This window comes from Tachysurus vachellii, chromosome 12 (genome assembly GCF_030014155.1).
Source record: "Tachysurus vachellii isolate PV-2020 chromosome 12, HZAU_Pvac_v1, whole genome shotgun sequence".
Classification (NCBI taxonomy): Eukaryota; Metazoa; Chordata; class Actinopteri; order Siluriformes; family Bagridae; genus Tachysurus; species Tachysurus vachellii.
The window spans coordinates 4,369,024-4,385,932 of NC_083471.1; the positions used below are offsets into that span (position 1 = coordinate 4,369,024).

General features: G+C 41.2%; 1 protein-coding gene across 2 annotated transcripts in view; it reads left to right on the forward strand.

The window, feature by feature from the left end:
• The first annotated feature begins 251 nt into the window (after nt 1-251).
• The window catches only part of map3k5 (mitogen-activated protein kinase kinase kinase 5), a 54,449-nt gene continuing 37,791 nt past the window's right edge, over nt 252-16,909 (forward strand). The window contains exons 1-3 of one of the 2 annotated variants that reach the window (XM_060882836.1): nt 252-1,128; nt 14,379-14,518; nt 16,053-16,076. In XM_060882836.1, coding sequence (XP_060738819.1) covers nt 726-1,128; nt 14,379-14,518; nt 16,053-16,076 — 567 coding nt within the window. In that variant the 5' untranslated portion in view covers nt 252-725. The remainder of the gene's footprint in view (nt 1,129-14,378; nt 14,519-16,052; nt 16,077-16,909) is intronic. The other variant, XM_060882837.1, reaches the window with a different exon arrangement.

Consider the following 16,909-nt stretch of genomic DNA (forward strand, 5'->3'; position numbering starts at 1 on the left):
TCAGACTTCGACCTATAAATCAGATTCTGCCCTATAATCCGACTCCTCCCTGTCCTCAGACTCCTCCCTGTCCTCAGACACCGCACTATAATCAGACTCCTCCCTGTCATCAGACTCCGCCCCTCAGCGGGTCTGGCGTGTAGTATGTCTGAGAGAGGGAGAGATAACAGTGAAAACAGGGCAGGGTCCAACATAGTCAGACAGAGCTGACGTCGGGAAACGAGTTCACAAGTTGTTGTTGTTGTGGTTTTTTTTTTTTTTTTTAATTATACCGGATGAGTTTCATCCAGTCAGTGACTAAACATTTGGACATTTAGGGTTTTTTTTTTAAAGGGAAGACATTGTCTTCGTCTCTTCCTTTTCTCTTTCACGCAGTGGAACGCGGGAGGAGTTTCACAGAGAATCCCGGTGAAGTTTGGAGAACTATGCGCGCGACTGGCGGAGAAAGTGTGCGCGTGAAACGTTCCGGATTGTCACCTCGCGCAAGTCCGCGTTCAGGTCGTGACTTCCAGAGCGCCGTTGCCCACGACAGCGCGTGCTCATAATTTTCATCTCTCCCTGCACGTTTTTTTTTTTTTTTTTGCCGAATCGGAACATGAGACGTTGTTTTTAATAAAAAAACAAAATGCATGATTGTGCTGCACGGATGATGCCGGAGCGAGAGTGTAAGACTTTAAAGAACGTACGTGTGCACGCGCTGTTCGGGGTATAAAAGTGTATAAAAGATGATGAACTCGGATCCGCGACAAACGGAATGCACGGACGGTGCACCGCGCCGAGGAAGCGCCTCGTGCACTCACACAGACCGAGAACCGTGTGGGTTCGGTGACAGAGCCTCGATGCCCGCGGCTGGTGATTTCTGGAACACGCCCGCGGTTGTGAGCGGCGGCAGCGCGGGGACTCTGAGCTGCCAGGACGGAGGCGGTGGACAGTCGAGCGCTTGCGAGAGCAAGAGCCGAGCAGCGAGTGTTGCGTACGTGCTGAACTCGGAGTCGGGCCCGGTGGAGAGCGCGGCCCTGCAGTGCCTGAAGGACGCGTGTGACGCCGCGGCGTGTCGACTCGACGTGGTCCACTTCGGTAAACTGGACTTCGGTGAAACCGCCGTCCTCGACCAGTTCTACAACGCAGGTGAGTCACTGTGTCACTGGATGGAGCTTCATGGAGAAACGTGTCCTGTTTAAATTCCCCTTCAGTCAAATCTCTCTATTCCTTTTAACCCTGTTGAGCTTCAATTCTGCATTTTGTTTATTTCAGTCAGAATTGACAGACCTGCTCCTGTTAAAGGAGGACTTTCTGTAGTGCAAATAGATTTTAACATTAATGATAACTAGTTATTGCTATGGTGACAGATTTTCAACCCCAGTCCTGGGAATATATGTCTTCTGTAATGTAATTCAGTTAACTAACCAGATCCTGAGTGGACGTGTGTGTGTGTGTGTGTGTTTTATGTGGATGATGGTGGATGGTCTTCAGGACCAGGGTCGAGAACCTGTGAGATAAACGAAGTAACTGACCATCTGGTCCTTGATGAAGTGGGTCACTCTGTTGAGGAGAGAAAGAACAGGTTTCTGGAGGTTGGTGCGTTTCCTAGAAAGGTGTTGGGACTCTGATACATTCTCTCATCTCTACGTCGTGTTTCTTGACCTCGATCCGTGCACGCGTTGGTGTTTTTCTTGCTTCCAACAAACCTGACAAAAGAATGTGCTACAGTATAGGATACAGTAGAGATCTGCTTCTCATCAGAATCAACTGTGGTTGTGGTGTCTTAAAGCAGTGTTTCTTAATCCTGCAATGACACCGTTACGTCTTCTTTCGCACACACTTCAGCCCGGTTTAGGCTTGTTAATTAGCTGAATCAGGTGTGTTCAGGATCAGCCGTGGCCTATATAGTGACCATAATATGACTGACAAATTTGTTCCCGCAAAGTGCAACGGTTAGTTGTGATGGAGACTTTCTCACTCATGTTTACTGCTGCACAGGGCTACAGTGATCCCAAAGCCTATCCAGAACACTAGACATGAGGTGAGCATGAAGTACACAGTGAATTAAACACTGCTTTATCACACCGACTGCAGATCAAGTCTGATCAGGTTTGGTTTTTGGTTCTTTAACCATTGCATTGTTTTTGTTCATCATCTCAGGACCTTTGTGACCGTATTAATGTCACGGAAGACGGAATTCTGTTGCAATTTAAACACATGACTTTGTCCTGTGACTTGTGGCGAGACAATTGTGGCTTTTCTTCACACCCCATTCCTCTGGTTGATATCCGTGGGCCTTGATTTTAACAACAACGTTAACCTCTGAACAATTAGAACGTCTGCCACAAAGTCTGGTGATTGAAGATGTGACCTTTGTGCTGACCTTGAGCCTGTTTGCATCGGTGTCAAAATCCAGTTCTTCTGGGAATGATCGGAAAATTAATCAATACCTTCTGATCAATCTGGAATCGACTGCTTATGAAATGTCATTCGTTGACATTAAGGAGTGCAGTTATGTTCCCTGAGTGCAGGAGTAGATCTGATCTGAATATACTGTGAGGAGTCTGTTGCCCTAGATTATGGCTGTAGAAAAGACTTACAGTACGTTCACTGACACTCTGCTTGTGTGAATGTATAATAAAGGCGAATAGATCTATAAACTATGTTTTCTGCCTGCTTATATTTAAAATTGAGCTTTTTGTGTGACAGTTTTGGTTTGCTGTTTTGCACATTTTGGTTTATTCCTGATTTCTTCATCAGTTACAATAAAGCTATGAATCAGAACACACACAATACAATGTTGAGTGCAATCCAGTTTACCAACTTAAGACAGGAAACGTTTTGATGTATATAGAAGTGAAGCTGAATTTATCTCACTCATTTAATAGTGAGAGAGTGAAAATCATTTGGGCCTGTAAGAAATAAAAGATTGTGGAGATGGAGAGAAGATTGGCAGATTTGATCCAGGAATCTTCTTTAAGATTCTGCACTATTGACCTGAAAGTTATGAGTTCACGTTTGAGAGCTATGACCTCGGGCAAGCCTCCTAACCGTCGAAGCTCTATGCTTGGAATGCGCTTCGTCTCACTTGTCTGGTTAGATAAAAGGTTCTTCCAACGAGTAACTATAAACACACATGAAAGCTACTGGCTGCTGAATGTAAAAGCACACCTACTCCTTTGTTGGCTTTGTTTCCTCCAAACATTTGGAGCATTCAGAAAAATTTTGACGACGATTGCGCAGGATGACGGCAGAGGCATGCTGAGGCACGTCCCAAACCGAAACGTGATTAGATCTTTTTCCCAAACACACACTCGTGAACAACCATACCTCAGTTACATCACTGAAACACAAAGCAAGCCTTGAGGCTCTAGAGCTTTTTATGAGCCCACAGAGACACCCTGACTTATGACCCTGATTGTAACGATTTATTACAGGTGTTCCCTTTCGAGTCTAGTCGCCGTCAAGGTTCTTCTTCACGGCATCTCAGCGAGTATTTCCATGCTTTGTCTAGTCTGGGTTTATACGTTAGGGATTTAAATCTACATCCTGTTGGATCACAAACATCAGCCATGCATAACGCTCGGACTGCAACAGTGTTTAGGGGGCTGTGGCTTTGGAGGGAAGTTTGAACACGGGTCTGTATTATTAACTGTTGTTTTTGTTTTTTTTATGCATGTAAATGTTCCATTAAAAAAGGTGATAAACAAGGGTTGGGTTGTGTGTTTGCATGTTCTGCGTCAGGGGTTTCCTCTGGTTTCCATCTCGTGTATAACGACATGCGTTGTAGGCTGATTGACATCTCTAAAATTGTCCAGTGTGTTTGAATGGATGTGTGATCGTGCCCTTCGGTTGGTTGGCGCCTTCGGTTGGGGAGACGATTGGGATATTCCCCAGGTTCTACAGTACAGACAATGGATAGAAGGATGGAGTTAATCAAAAACAGGAAAAGAAACATTTCCACCAGTTGAGGGTTAAGGCATGTTAGGGAGAGTGTGATATTAAAGCCAGTTGTGCACTTGTCAGCTGATACACTTCGTATGAAATAAGTAAATGTGTGCGGTTTGAATACAATCTGAACATAGTACGTCCACCATGTTGGATTTGTCATGAATTGACTTCTTGTTTAACCTTCTACAAGCTTTCTCATCTGTTCCACAAGTACAGTATCTTGTGAAGATCTTTTAAAGTGGGTATTTGGGGCAGCTGTTGTTATTACATAAACACACGCTATACCATGCACTTATGTTGTCTCTGATGATGATAAATTGCCACAGATGTGGGTTATTCCTGCTGTAACACACCGGTTCATTTGGTATTTATTCTGTGCGATATTACTGAAGAAAATCACAAACATCACAAAGCTGCTGAATGTGTTTGATTACAAGCTACGAGGCATATTGCAAATTTCTGTATGTATTATACGCCGGCCTTTAAACCTATGAATAAAAAGAATAAACGACAATAAAGGTGTTGTTTTTAAACGTTAACGTGAAGCGTGAGGATCGGTTTAACATTGTTGGAAGGAATCTCCAGTGTCTTCACCTTCACTCAAAGGCAACTTAACTTCAGACTATTAAGCGCAAAGTTTTCTTTAAGTCACTGATTATTTTCTGTTTCATAATTATTAAGCTATTATGTGGGATTCCTTTACAGTACTTTTTGCCCTGCTCTCGCCTGCACTCATCGCTTGATCGGCTGCTCCCTCCCACAACCTTCCAAATTAAACAGAGCTTACACTGTGCGAGCAGAGAAAATCTTGTCATCTACCTAAAGCGTTGGTGGAAATCACATGACCAAAGATTCTCCTTCTGTGCAAGTATTTTGCAGTGTAGTTGCTGTGATGTCTGTTTCGCTAGACGTTAGAACTGAAGATACACTTCTGGATAATAGATTATAAAAGTTAGAAATGTACACTTTTTTTTTTTTACAATTTACGATACAATAACATGTCAGCTAGAAAGATCCAAATAAGGTTGAAGGCGTTGCAATTGTGCCAATGTGTGATTTCTTCAGATATCCAGGAAACTGTAAAGGAAGATGATGTCATATAAATCTATTACTTATAACGGTAAAGTCCCTGTTGTTCAATTTTACTCCCAGATCCGACACGATCTAAACGTTACGTTACACCGTTGTATACTTTTGCCAGCCGAACGTGTGTTTGCTGTCAGCCCAGATCTCCTGTGTGAGATAAAGGTTTGCATGAGAGACAGCCAGGCGTGGTGCAACTCCCAGAGACTGAGATGAGCGAGAGGATTTAAATGAGCAAGAATTTCACAACGCCAAAACACACACCCTGTTTACTATGTACACTGTAATACGTTTGTAGTAAATACAGCCGTGCGGCCGTATAAACACGCAGCAGGAACTTTCACGTGCGCTCACGTTTAATGCTGAGGGTTTTATTTATCCTGGCTCAAGATAGAGAAAACGGGGTCAAGAGGATCTACAGCACAAGCTTTAAAGCTCTCTACGGAGAGAACGTGTATGAGAGAACAAAGAGAGGAAAAGAGCTCTCTGCCTGAAAATTGCACAACATCCAGCTGAGCAATTCAAAGGAACATCAGCTGCCAAGTTACAACATTTAAAAAAAATTTGTTGGTGACTTAAGAGATGTTGGAGTTGAAGTTATGGAGCTGTGAATGAAAATCTTAATCTTCATAAAGTTCTCATTTGTAAAGAAATGTATCTTGTTGGTAACTGTGATCATGGCTTGATCATGGAACCCGTGTGGTTCTTTTTTTTAATTAAGTACATTTTTTATTATGAGTTTGCAGTGCAAGTGCAGATCGGATGGTTTTGGTTGCATTACAACGATGCACCGAACTAGTCGCAGACCTACTGTGCTGCCTATCGATCACACTTGTTTTGTTTCATACTTTAATTATAGACAGACTGGAAACTGTGGTCTAAATAGGCCACAGAGGAAACTAACTGTGCCTCCAAATGGATTTTGTTTCAGGTGCGGTTCCTGTTTCTGTTCATCAGAAAGTGAGCTGACTGGGAAAAGTGAATCCTGCCCCAATAGGCCTCTATTTAGCATTTGTTGTAATTCCGAATTTTGACCACTAGGTGCAATAATTAAATATAAATTGTGCAGGAAGCGCTACACCAGTTCATCACGGTAGTCCGTTCGCTTTCTTGCAAGTTTTTTGATAGCAGGAGGAAACAAGAGAACCCTGAGAAATCTCATGGGAACATTGGGATAACACACACACACACACACACACACACACACACACACACACACACACACACACACACACACACACACACACAAAGACAATAACCTGAGCTCAGGGTTGAACTGTTTAGCAGCAAACTATTTACAGTGAAATGAAAAGTGCAGCACAAAACAATTGCACTATAGTAAGAATAAAGCAAACAGCATGTGATGTGATGGCAAACCTCGACACCACAGGATTCACAGTCTGCTTAAGGTGACAGCTGCTGATCAGGAAACTGTGTGTGTGTGTGTGTGTGTGTGTGTGTGTGTGTGTGTGTGTGTGTGTGTGTTAGTTATAACTGCAGTTTCGGCCCTGTGCAGAAGTAGCAGCATGGAGGGAGTGAGACAGCGTCTTCCTGCTATGATTTGACAGGAAGTGAAAGTGACGCAGCTTGGTGCTAGTGGCAGCTTTTTGCAAGACTCCACCTGAACCCAAAGATTAATTGACCTATTTATTATAGAGAAAAAAAACTATTGTTTAACAACATTTAAAAAATAAAAATAAGTTTTACATTTTACAACTGAGGTGTTTGCTAACTGCAGTTTGCATCTTCTCTAATGTGCTTTGGTGGGTTCCTCCTTCTGTCCAACGATTGGCATCTCCAAGTTGTCTGTCGTGTGTCATTGTGCATGCTTTCGCCCCGTGCACGCTTTTGCCCTTTACCATTTATGGAATTTGACCAGATGCCCTTATCCAGAGCGACTTGCATTTCATCTCATTTTATTTAACTGAGGGTTAAGGGGCTTTGTTTAGGGGCCCAACAGTGACTGACTTGGTGGACCTGGGATTCGAGTTCACAACCTTCCAATCAGTAGTTCAACACCTTAAGCCACCACCCCTCCTAGCCACCACCCCTCCCAGCCACCACCCCTCCTAGCCACCACCCCTCCTTGTGCCCCAAGTTCCCTGGTATGATCTTCAGTTTTTCTGTGACCCTATTGTAGGATAAGCAGCACAGAATATGGCTGGATGGATAACATACTGTACATACATGCCACTAATGCTAGGAAACTGTTTCATTAATAAGTTCATCAGACTGGTGTATATAGGCTTTTGCACACTTTTGAACTCATGGGATTTATCTAGAACATTTAAAGGTAAGCTTCAAATTTTAAAGAGTGTTTTCGTTTTTTTCTTCTTTTCGCATTCATTTCTTCTTGTTCTATCGTTACGTCAGCTGAATCTCTCGGCCTGTATCCTCATCATTACACACGTTTTAGGGCCCCCGAGTGCATTTGTCTTTTTATTGGCTAATGCCCATTAGGTCTTAAGCTGTATAATCTTAATGATCAGGAGGAAATTTGTCACCTCGACACGCCTTGGGAAGTTAACAGCCAGATATTAATATCCCGATGATGTCTGTGTTGTTAGAACCTCTGTGGAAATGATCTGTCAGTATTCTGCTTTGTCACCCGGCCATAAATAAGTACGCCAGAAGACACGGTAATAAAGCTGCTTTTCAAACAGATAAGATAACAAGGTCAAGCAAAGCAAAGAGGAGATGAATGAGAGGATGAAGCTCCAATGTATCTGACTAGGGCTGGGCGATAAAACGATAACGATATGTATCGCGATAGACACGTAATCGATATCAATAAAAAATGTGTTCGATAAAATGTTCGATATTTTTTATTCTTCGTCGGAAGTAAACGGGATGCACTTATTTCCAGGGATTTCAGAACAGCGTGACAGATATTGCGTCATCGGGCAGGCGTGGCCTATTTGATAATCTAACCCTAACCGTAGTTTTTTGCGAAGCAAGTTTGGTTGAGTTTTCCTGGTTGTTGACATTTCTGTCTTAATAACTGAGGGGATTACGATCAGAGGAAGGTTAAGTTTAAAATAAAAATGTTTAAATGTAATATATTTTTCTCCTGGTCCTTATTTTAAATGGGTCATAAAAATATCAATAATTATCGATATCGACCGATATGAAACACTGATATCGTGATACAGTTTTTAGCCATATCGCCCAGCCCTATATCTGACTGTAGTTGCTGTACATTTTGATGTTCTGCTTCTCAACATTACCAGTTTGTCTGTGATGAAGTTTTACCCTTTAACTTTGGAATCCACAGCTTCTGTCTTTAAGCTCCAACAGAAAAAGACGTCCTTAGGATTTCTTTACCCCGTACAAGTTGTGCATTCGCTCCTCAAGCTGCGATTGGTTAAATTCAATTAACATCACAGCCAGCGAGCTCTCGAGGGGTTCAGGGATCGGCAGGAGATCGCGATCGCGAGAGTGTGAATCCTGACGATGCCAAGGCCATCTGTGTGTGAGAGATTTGGCTGTGCTGTCAGTGGGAGGGATGTTGTACTCCACCTCCCCTGTCAATCAAAGCGACACTAGCTAATGGTGGGCTTCTGCTAGCTCATGTATGAAGTAGAGGTCAGATAGCATAGCAAGCCTGTTGCTGAGAGCGTTATATATACTGAGTGCTGCTGATTGGGGGGGTCATAGTGTGCATTTTTGCAAAATTTACAGTTGTCTAAAAAGCATTTGTCCCCTGATGTTGGTAAAGCCCAAATATGCGAGTAAGAGGATGATCTTCAGAGCAATAGCATAATGATCTTAAACACTCAGGAGACAGAACAATCCGTTCTGGTTTATTTACGGATAATGGTTCAGAGGGAGGGATTGTGCACTTCTCGTTCTCACACTTTGTTCTCTGACCTATTAACACCGCCTTGGTAGCTCTCGAGGTTGACTATTGTTCACCCGGCAGCTCGTTTTCGTCGAACATATTTATTCAGGGATCGGACTTCAGAGACTCTCAGTAAAATTCCCGCAATTGTTTTTTTGCTTTTGGAGCATGACTCAGGAGTCTGAATTTAGTAGCAGAGAGAGTTATTTCGGTTAAGCTCGTCAGACAGGTTGAATAAGCCGTTGTAAATGGAACAGCTGCCATGTGTTGGATTTCATTTATTTATTTTGATTTATATTGTTTTGCAGGAAATGACTAGTACACACGAAGGCCAAGACAAGTGGCCAAGACAAGTGGCGTTTTTGTTTTGTTTTTTTTCTTTTCTTTCTTGCACAGGGGCATAAAATGCTGTTTAGCTCTTTGGTTCTGACCGTAAGGTTTATTTAATCCAGTACAGATGACCATATATCTTTATTCTATGGAAATGTAAAGTGTTTATTTTTATTTACTTGACATTATCAAGACCAAACCATCCAACAGCTGAATTCTGTAGGACTGAATATTGAGATCTACAGCTTGAGCTCAGCGTCCTGTAATAAACTTCAGCTTGCAATAACCATGACCTGAAGTTATTTTGTACCACCCTGAAGGTGTTTATTTTCAACTTACAACATGTCTCGAAATGTTTCCTTCGTCTTAAAACCACTGCAACTGACAATACAAGCTTCTTGACTTGCATTTCCGTTAAAACTTATTTTACAGCAGCTTTAAACAGCCTTACATCCAAAACTCTTCTCTTTTCTCTCTGAAGTTATGGAGACACATATAGCTTGTCGTAGTTTGAGAAACTATGCGTTTGCTTACCAAAAAGAAACCGTTGTTTACTGGCTTTCTGCGATTGGTCATTAAGCCATTGTGAAAGTTTCTTTGCTCAACTTGACCTTTGTGTGTTTATTGTTGATGTAATTTCCTAAGGTAGCAAATACTTAGTCACTTTTTCTATTCCCCTCTTACAGACACACACACACACACACACACACCTCTGTGCTGAAATTCCACACATTCCTCAGTGATGCAGAGCTTCACCAGGCTCATGCCTTCTGGAGAAAGCCTGACACAAACAGAGCGCTTGTCTCTGGAGCTTTCACCAGTCGTCGGAGTTAGAGATAAACATATCTAGCACTTAGCTAGTCATGCCGTTGGCAGAATTTTACAGTACGTATTCGTAACGACACAGATTTTTATCTGGAGATCATTTGCAAGTGTAAATTCAAGGCTCTTATCGTAGAGCGTGAGTGCTGTAAGTTTCGTCTAATGCTCGACTCTTGACTCGACTCGAGTTGATCGTATTAAAGGAAAACTCCATGCTGAAACACCGCACATAATTTTCTGTTGAAGCAGCAAACTTTGGGCGCAGAGTAACCGAATGTTAATGAAAAATTTGTGATGAGCAGCATAAATGGCGTTGATGGTGATATTAGTGAGAAAGTTGAATCTTTTAAAGCTGGTCTGATGTCATGAGAATGGGAGAACTAAAGCCCCGCTGCATCTCTGTCTTTAAATAGATATGACGAAAGGGATAGTCAGCGTCTCTTATTGAAAAAGAACGATCTTTGGTCGCTTTGTGGCTGCGTGTCGCTGTATGTCTGAACACCCTACTTTTTAAAAAAGGTATGATTTCAAAAAGAGCAGGTGAGGTTAGAAGAGTTTGAGTATTGTGACATGAGTGAATGAATCTGATGTCTGAATTCAGCTTGTTTATTTATTTTGTTCCGTTTTCTTACAGGCTTTGAGGTTTTGAAGCACCTGATCCCCTCAGAGAAGAATTGCATTAATAAAGATGAAACATCCATGCATGCTCAGTCACACAAATTCACGTTTGAAGGCTGCTGCTTTGATCGTCATGTAATGGCTCTGTCAGGAATGCATCATCGAGTGGTAGAGCGAGGGAGAGAGTTGTGTGAGATTTGTGGGCAGAAACTGCCCTGACTCCCTCCCTTACCACACCTGAGTGAGCTTTTGTCTTTTTCTTTTGCTTTGTGTGTCTGTAAATGGGTGGGAGGGCAAAGGTGTAGGCCAAGTATCGAGAACAGCTTAGTTTTCCCTTCCATGTAGGATTTCAGTCCCGGAGATCGGTTTGTGTGATACTCTCGTATTTGGCACGGTGTGTCGTGTGTGTGGCCATGCATTTATTCCATTTAATACTTCACTGTACTTCCTGAATGGATACTGAGGGTGAACTACTCGACCCCTCCTTGATCCTTTCCACATTTCCACGTTACAACCTGGAACAGAAATGGATTTAATTCAGACTTATGGATTTATATATACACACACACACACACACACACACACACATATATATACACACACAATTTTGTAATATTGTTGGCAAAATTAAAATAATTGGAGGGAGAGAATCCTTATTTGCGAAAGTTTCTAAAAAAAAAAAAAGTTAAAAATCTTGGTTGTGATTGTGTAAGTATTTACCCTGTAAAAGTCCTGAAGTATTTTTGCCATTATAAATCACATATTTGGTTTGTGTGTGAAAGTCTTGAAAGAATTTGTTGCAAAACAAACGAACAGCATCATGAAGACCAAGGAGCTATAAAAACAATTCCCAGGACAGAGTATTAATCAGGGATTTAAGGACCATTATTGTTCTATTCAAAACATTTCCTTGAACAATGAAATTGTGAATGCAGATGAGTTCTGGGGCTGGTTAAACTGACAGAAGAACAGATAGAAGCTTTTATTTTGTCATTTAACTTGCAACTTGCATTTTTATCAATTTTTTTTATACAACTGAGCAACTGAGGGTCAGGGGCCTTGCTTAGGGGCCCAGCGGATGTTGGATTCGAACGCACAACATTCCAGTTGGTAGGCTTCCACATCCCCACATATACATACCGCAACCACATTTACATTACAGCAGTGCTGGGGCTTGAACCCCAATCCTCTGATCAATGGTCCATGTCTGGCTTGTTGATCATGGTACTTAACCACCTAAACCAGCACTGCCCTTAAATGTTCTTCAGTAATGAGTCAAAGTCCAGAATCTGTGGCACTATTTGAAAACTGCAGTCACCAAACTACACCCAATAAACCTGAGGAACCTGGAAGCGAGTCTGATCTAGCTGCTAAGAGCTTATGTTCTACCAAGTCTAGACTGAACAAACGATGACCTTTTGAATATGTATTTCCAGTTCATATTGGTTTGTAATCCAGCTGAATCTGATGACTTTTATGAGGATTGAATACTTTTGCCAGGCTTTCTGTGTGTGTATGTGGAAAAGGTTTTCTATCTTGGTTGATCCTCACACGGATTTCTGCTTTTCTTTTTTTTTCGCATCTCATTAGGACACATATGAATTAATTAGTATGAATTTATTATTAATTAATGCAATAATGTGCATGTTAATTAAAGGTCCTAACAAACATTGCACGTGTGTGAACACTGCATTGCAAACATTGCATTGTTTGTGTGTGACGTACAGTATATGTATGGTAACGGAGCACAGTGGTTTCTGTCAGTGGGTTGAGGTGAAGCGGTATGTTCAATGGTTGAGCAAAGCCATTAGGCCATATCTACTGAGCTGCTTGCTCCAATTGTGTTTTGTTTAACGTGGTAGATGAATAGCATCTGCCAAACGAATAAATGAAACACGTCTGTTTTTGCTGAGTCACCGGCGGTAATGTGCGTTTCATAGCCTTGCCATTTGTACCTTGCTATTTTAATTTACTTACATAATTAATATTCTGAAAATAAGTGAGCTGTAGCTGTCAAGATAGCTGAAGGGACTGTAGGCAGTGCAGCTTGTTGGAGATGTTCATTTTCATGGGATGTGTTTCATGGGGACTGAAGAATGTTATCCTGAAATGAAACAAAAAAGATAAAAATTGATTAATTTTTGCATTAATTCTAATGTTTTCATTGACTCGTTTATTTAGTAGTGCCAATTTAAAAATAACCAAAAAAAGGCTAATTTGGTCAACAAGGAATGGAAGCTAATTAGATTAGCTAGCATGGTTAGTATTATATACAGGGTTCCCACGCGTCCTGGAAAACCTGGAAAATTAATGACCAATGTTCCAGTCCTGGAAAACACATGGAAAATGAGAGAAAACATAAATTGTCCTGGAAAAAATCTTGTTGTCCTGGAAATTATTATTTTTAAATGTTCTTGATCATTTAAAGAACAGTTTACAACTGGTTCGAAACGATTAACGTTAGTAACAGAAAGCGCTCTGTTCAGGGACGATGAGTTTTGACGGGTTTTTGTTATGCTGTTTAATCTCGCTGTGACGGATGACGCTGTCTTGTGTTGGCGGTTTCAGGTGCTAGGAATGGTTTAAGTGCTCGAATGTTTTCAGCAAATGGTGACGGGTAAGCAGGTTATATTAACCTTGTTAATCTGAATATCATGTGCAAAGGGAATGCACAGCAAACTAAAGCATGCATGACGGCATTGGTCTGAGAAAGGAAAGGGTATTTAATATGTGTGCGGTCTTTTTATTTTATAAAGGTTGAAATTTCATTCACATGACAAATTGTCTTTAAAAGTATAGCTAAGTAATAGCCATAAAGTGTACGTTGTTTTTAAGACTTCTGGAGAGAAGAACATATTACGTTAGGCCGTGAAGCTGTGAGCCTTGTCTTTTTTTGCTAAATTTGAAATGTCCTGGAAAACGATCTCTGAAAAAGAGCGGGAACCCTGTATATAGCATTAACATTATATTCTATAGTCAGATATATTTCAGTCAGTACTTTTGATGTGAGTCTCCTAACCATAGATTAATAATCACTTCAACATTCTCAGAGTAGCTTGTGTGGTTTTTACGTTGCTAGCTTACACTGTAGTTAGCATTCCTTTCTAATTTGTACTTGCTAGCTAAGCTTTACAAGCATACACTCATTAGTCTGTTTTAATCTTTTTTTGTTCACATGCATGCAAATACAAGTTAAATATTCAGCCGAGAGATGAGTAATTAGTATATAGTACCTACATACTGTGTATGTGTGTACTGTAAAAGTGGTGTGTGTGTGTGTGTGTGTTTAGTGCGTTATTTGAAACGTTTCCTCTTGTTTTACCAGTAAATGTGCAGATATCTTTAACACACACCAGAAGAAATGACTTCCTGTCAATATTTACATACAGTCAGTGGCAACTTGTGCTAGGGACAGGCCCTATGGAAATGTGTGTGTGTGTGTGTGTGTGTGTGTACCCACATTCAGTACACATAAGCAGTTCAATTTTTAATCTGTCAATTCTGAATGACAGCAGTTATATGGAGTCCCAAGAAAAACACTGTTTAATAAATGAAAAAATCCCCAATCTTCAAACTGTGCGTTTGCTCCAATGGATAATTTCACCCTGATACTTTAGACTTTTGATCATAAAGCCTGCCCTGAACTCCAGTTTTCTCCGTTGTCATGTCGGTGCTATATGACAATGTCAACAATGTTACCTGAGTAAAAAGGGGCAAATAGGCTATAAATTGCCTCGATGTTGTCTTGCAGATGTTGCTGTGGTGGAAATGACGGACGCTTTCCGACAGCAGTCTCTTTTTTATCACCTGGGAGTGAGGGAGAGTTTCAGCATGGCCAACAACATCATCCTGTACTGTGACTCCAACTCGGACTCGCTGCAGAACCTCCAGGTATTTTAATCCCGCCGAAGTTTTGTTCTCACTGTAGCACAACGTCTTCACATTACACACTGTTCACACAAATGTAGAGGCTTAAACTGTGGTTGTAATAGAACATCTATCCTTGTGCTAATACAGAAGAAAAACTTGACATTTATTGTACATACACATTTATTTAGTTATTTATTTTTTGGGGCATTAAAATAGGGAAGTGCCACGGGTTCTCTATTTGGAATAAATAACACATGATGTGACTCATTAATAGTTAATACAACCAAGACAAAAATGCTCTTACACTAGTAGTTTGCGTAGATTTAACAATGAAGCCTGGGATTGTATTTCAAACTAAAATCCCTTACCGCTCCTTTAATCGATTAAAAGAATTGAACCGGTTTAGATTAAACCGGTCGAGATTATATTAATATACAATTTCTGCTATGTCGTGCTATAAACCCTCGGGAAGTGAACACAATATATTGACAATATACATTGACTGTGTGTGGTTTTAGTGTTTTCTTGATTGAACATGAATGCCCTGTATTCACTCTTTAAACACCATGTGGTTTCTATCACCGTGCTTGTGTGCACAGTAGTGTGGTAGTGTTTGCACTATAGCAGGCTAAAGAGTGTTGTTCTCATGTCCTATAAAAAGCTCAAGAGTCTACAGCGTTGCTTTGGCACATTAACACCCCGGAATGACTCGATTCACTTTTAACACCTTTGATTGTTGTGCATGAGAAATCCTATGGGCTTCAGCAGGTCCTGTCGGCAGCCTAATTTAAAAGAGAAATCGATTGCGAGCGACTCAGAGGCGTTTGAGTGCATGAGATTTCACACGCGAGTGCAGCACAGGGACAGCGTTCAGCTCCGTAGAGGAGGCCGTGCACTTACACACGCGTGCGTACACACAGGATTGAAGCAGCCAGCGGTTCAGACTGCAGTCCAGTCTTATTTTTAAACCTGAAAGCAGCTTCTAGATCATTACCATTTAAAACATTGTGGTTTCTCATTTGTCACTTTAATGCTCTCTGTCTCGCTCTCTCGCTTGCTCTCTCTTTATTTCAAGCACATGATAACCAACACCCTACTGTCAAGCGATTTAAGAAAGATGCCTGATGGGTGAGAATATATTTAGTCATGGATAATTCCAAAGACATGCATTGTAATGATTTGACATCATTAAATTGTGATGTGTGTTTGTCCCGCAATGGGTTAGCGTCCTGTCCGAGGCGTCCTCAATCTTGCGCCTCGAGTCCCCTGATATAGACTTCAGAGGACCTTGTGTAGGATATGCGGTAATCAAAAATGGATAGAAAGTCAGAAGGGTTCAAGGGCCTTGAAAGTTTAATATTGTCAGTTGTGCCAATATTGTGCCTGATTGTGATGGTGTATGCCTGTAGGAGCTTTATTGGGAACGCTAACGCTAATGTGTACTGATGTGGATTAAATTAAGGACTCAAATTAAATAAAGGATTTAGAGCAAATGATGTAAAGTTTTATTGAGGGGCTTTTAAACTCATACATGTCCCATGTGTTTCTTTTTCAGGAGGTTGTGTGCCAGAAAAACACTGTGAGTACACACACACACACACACACACACACACACACTCTACTAGGTAATACTTATGATACATTTGGTTTTGTTTGGTTTCATGCTTTATGTAAATAGATGACTCCAAAAAAAGACTGCCTGAGGATCATGATTAGTCAGCAAGTGAACAGTCAGTATTCAGAGGTGATGTGTTGTAAGGTAAAGTGGGTCTTGTGGGGTTCCCAGGATGCAGTGGTTAGAACCTACCAAAAATTCTCCAAAGGAAGGACAACTACTGACAACTACCCAAGTCTCATATTAAGGGAAACCTGACTGGATTGGTCTGGTCTGATCCCACAGAATGCTGGCTATTATAGAAACGTGTCAGAGCACCTACAATGGGCACGTAAGGATCAGAACTAGACCATGGAAGAAGGTGCCCTAGAAGACCTCATGATCCCCAGACCACGATCTCACATCTGTGGACAAACAAGTCAAATCCATGGAGGCCCCAACTCCTAACTTACTGGATTTAAATAATCTGCTAACTTCTTGGTGCCAGATACCACAGTACACCTTCAGAGGTCTTGTTTAGCTCATGCTTCAGCTCTATTAACAGCACATGGAGGACCTACACAATATTAGGCAGGTGGTTTTAATGTTACGGCTGATGGACGTATATATACCGTATTTTCCGGACTATAAACCGCAACTTTTTTCCCACGCTTTGAACCTTGTGGCTTAAACAATGTCGTGGCTAATATATGGATTTTTAAATTTTTTTTTTGCAAAAAAACACATTCTGTGACGTGCTCATTTTTTTGCCGGCACGAAGCTTTCATTAGACCAATGAAATTGCCGAACGGGATAAA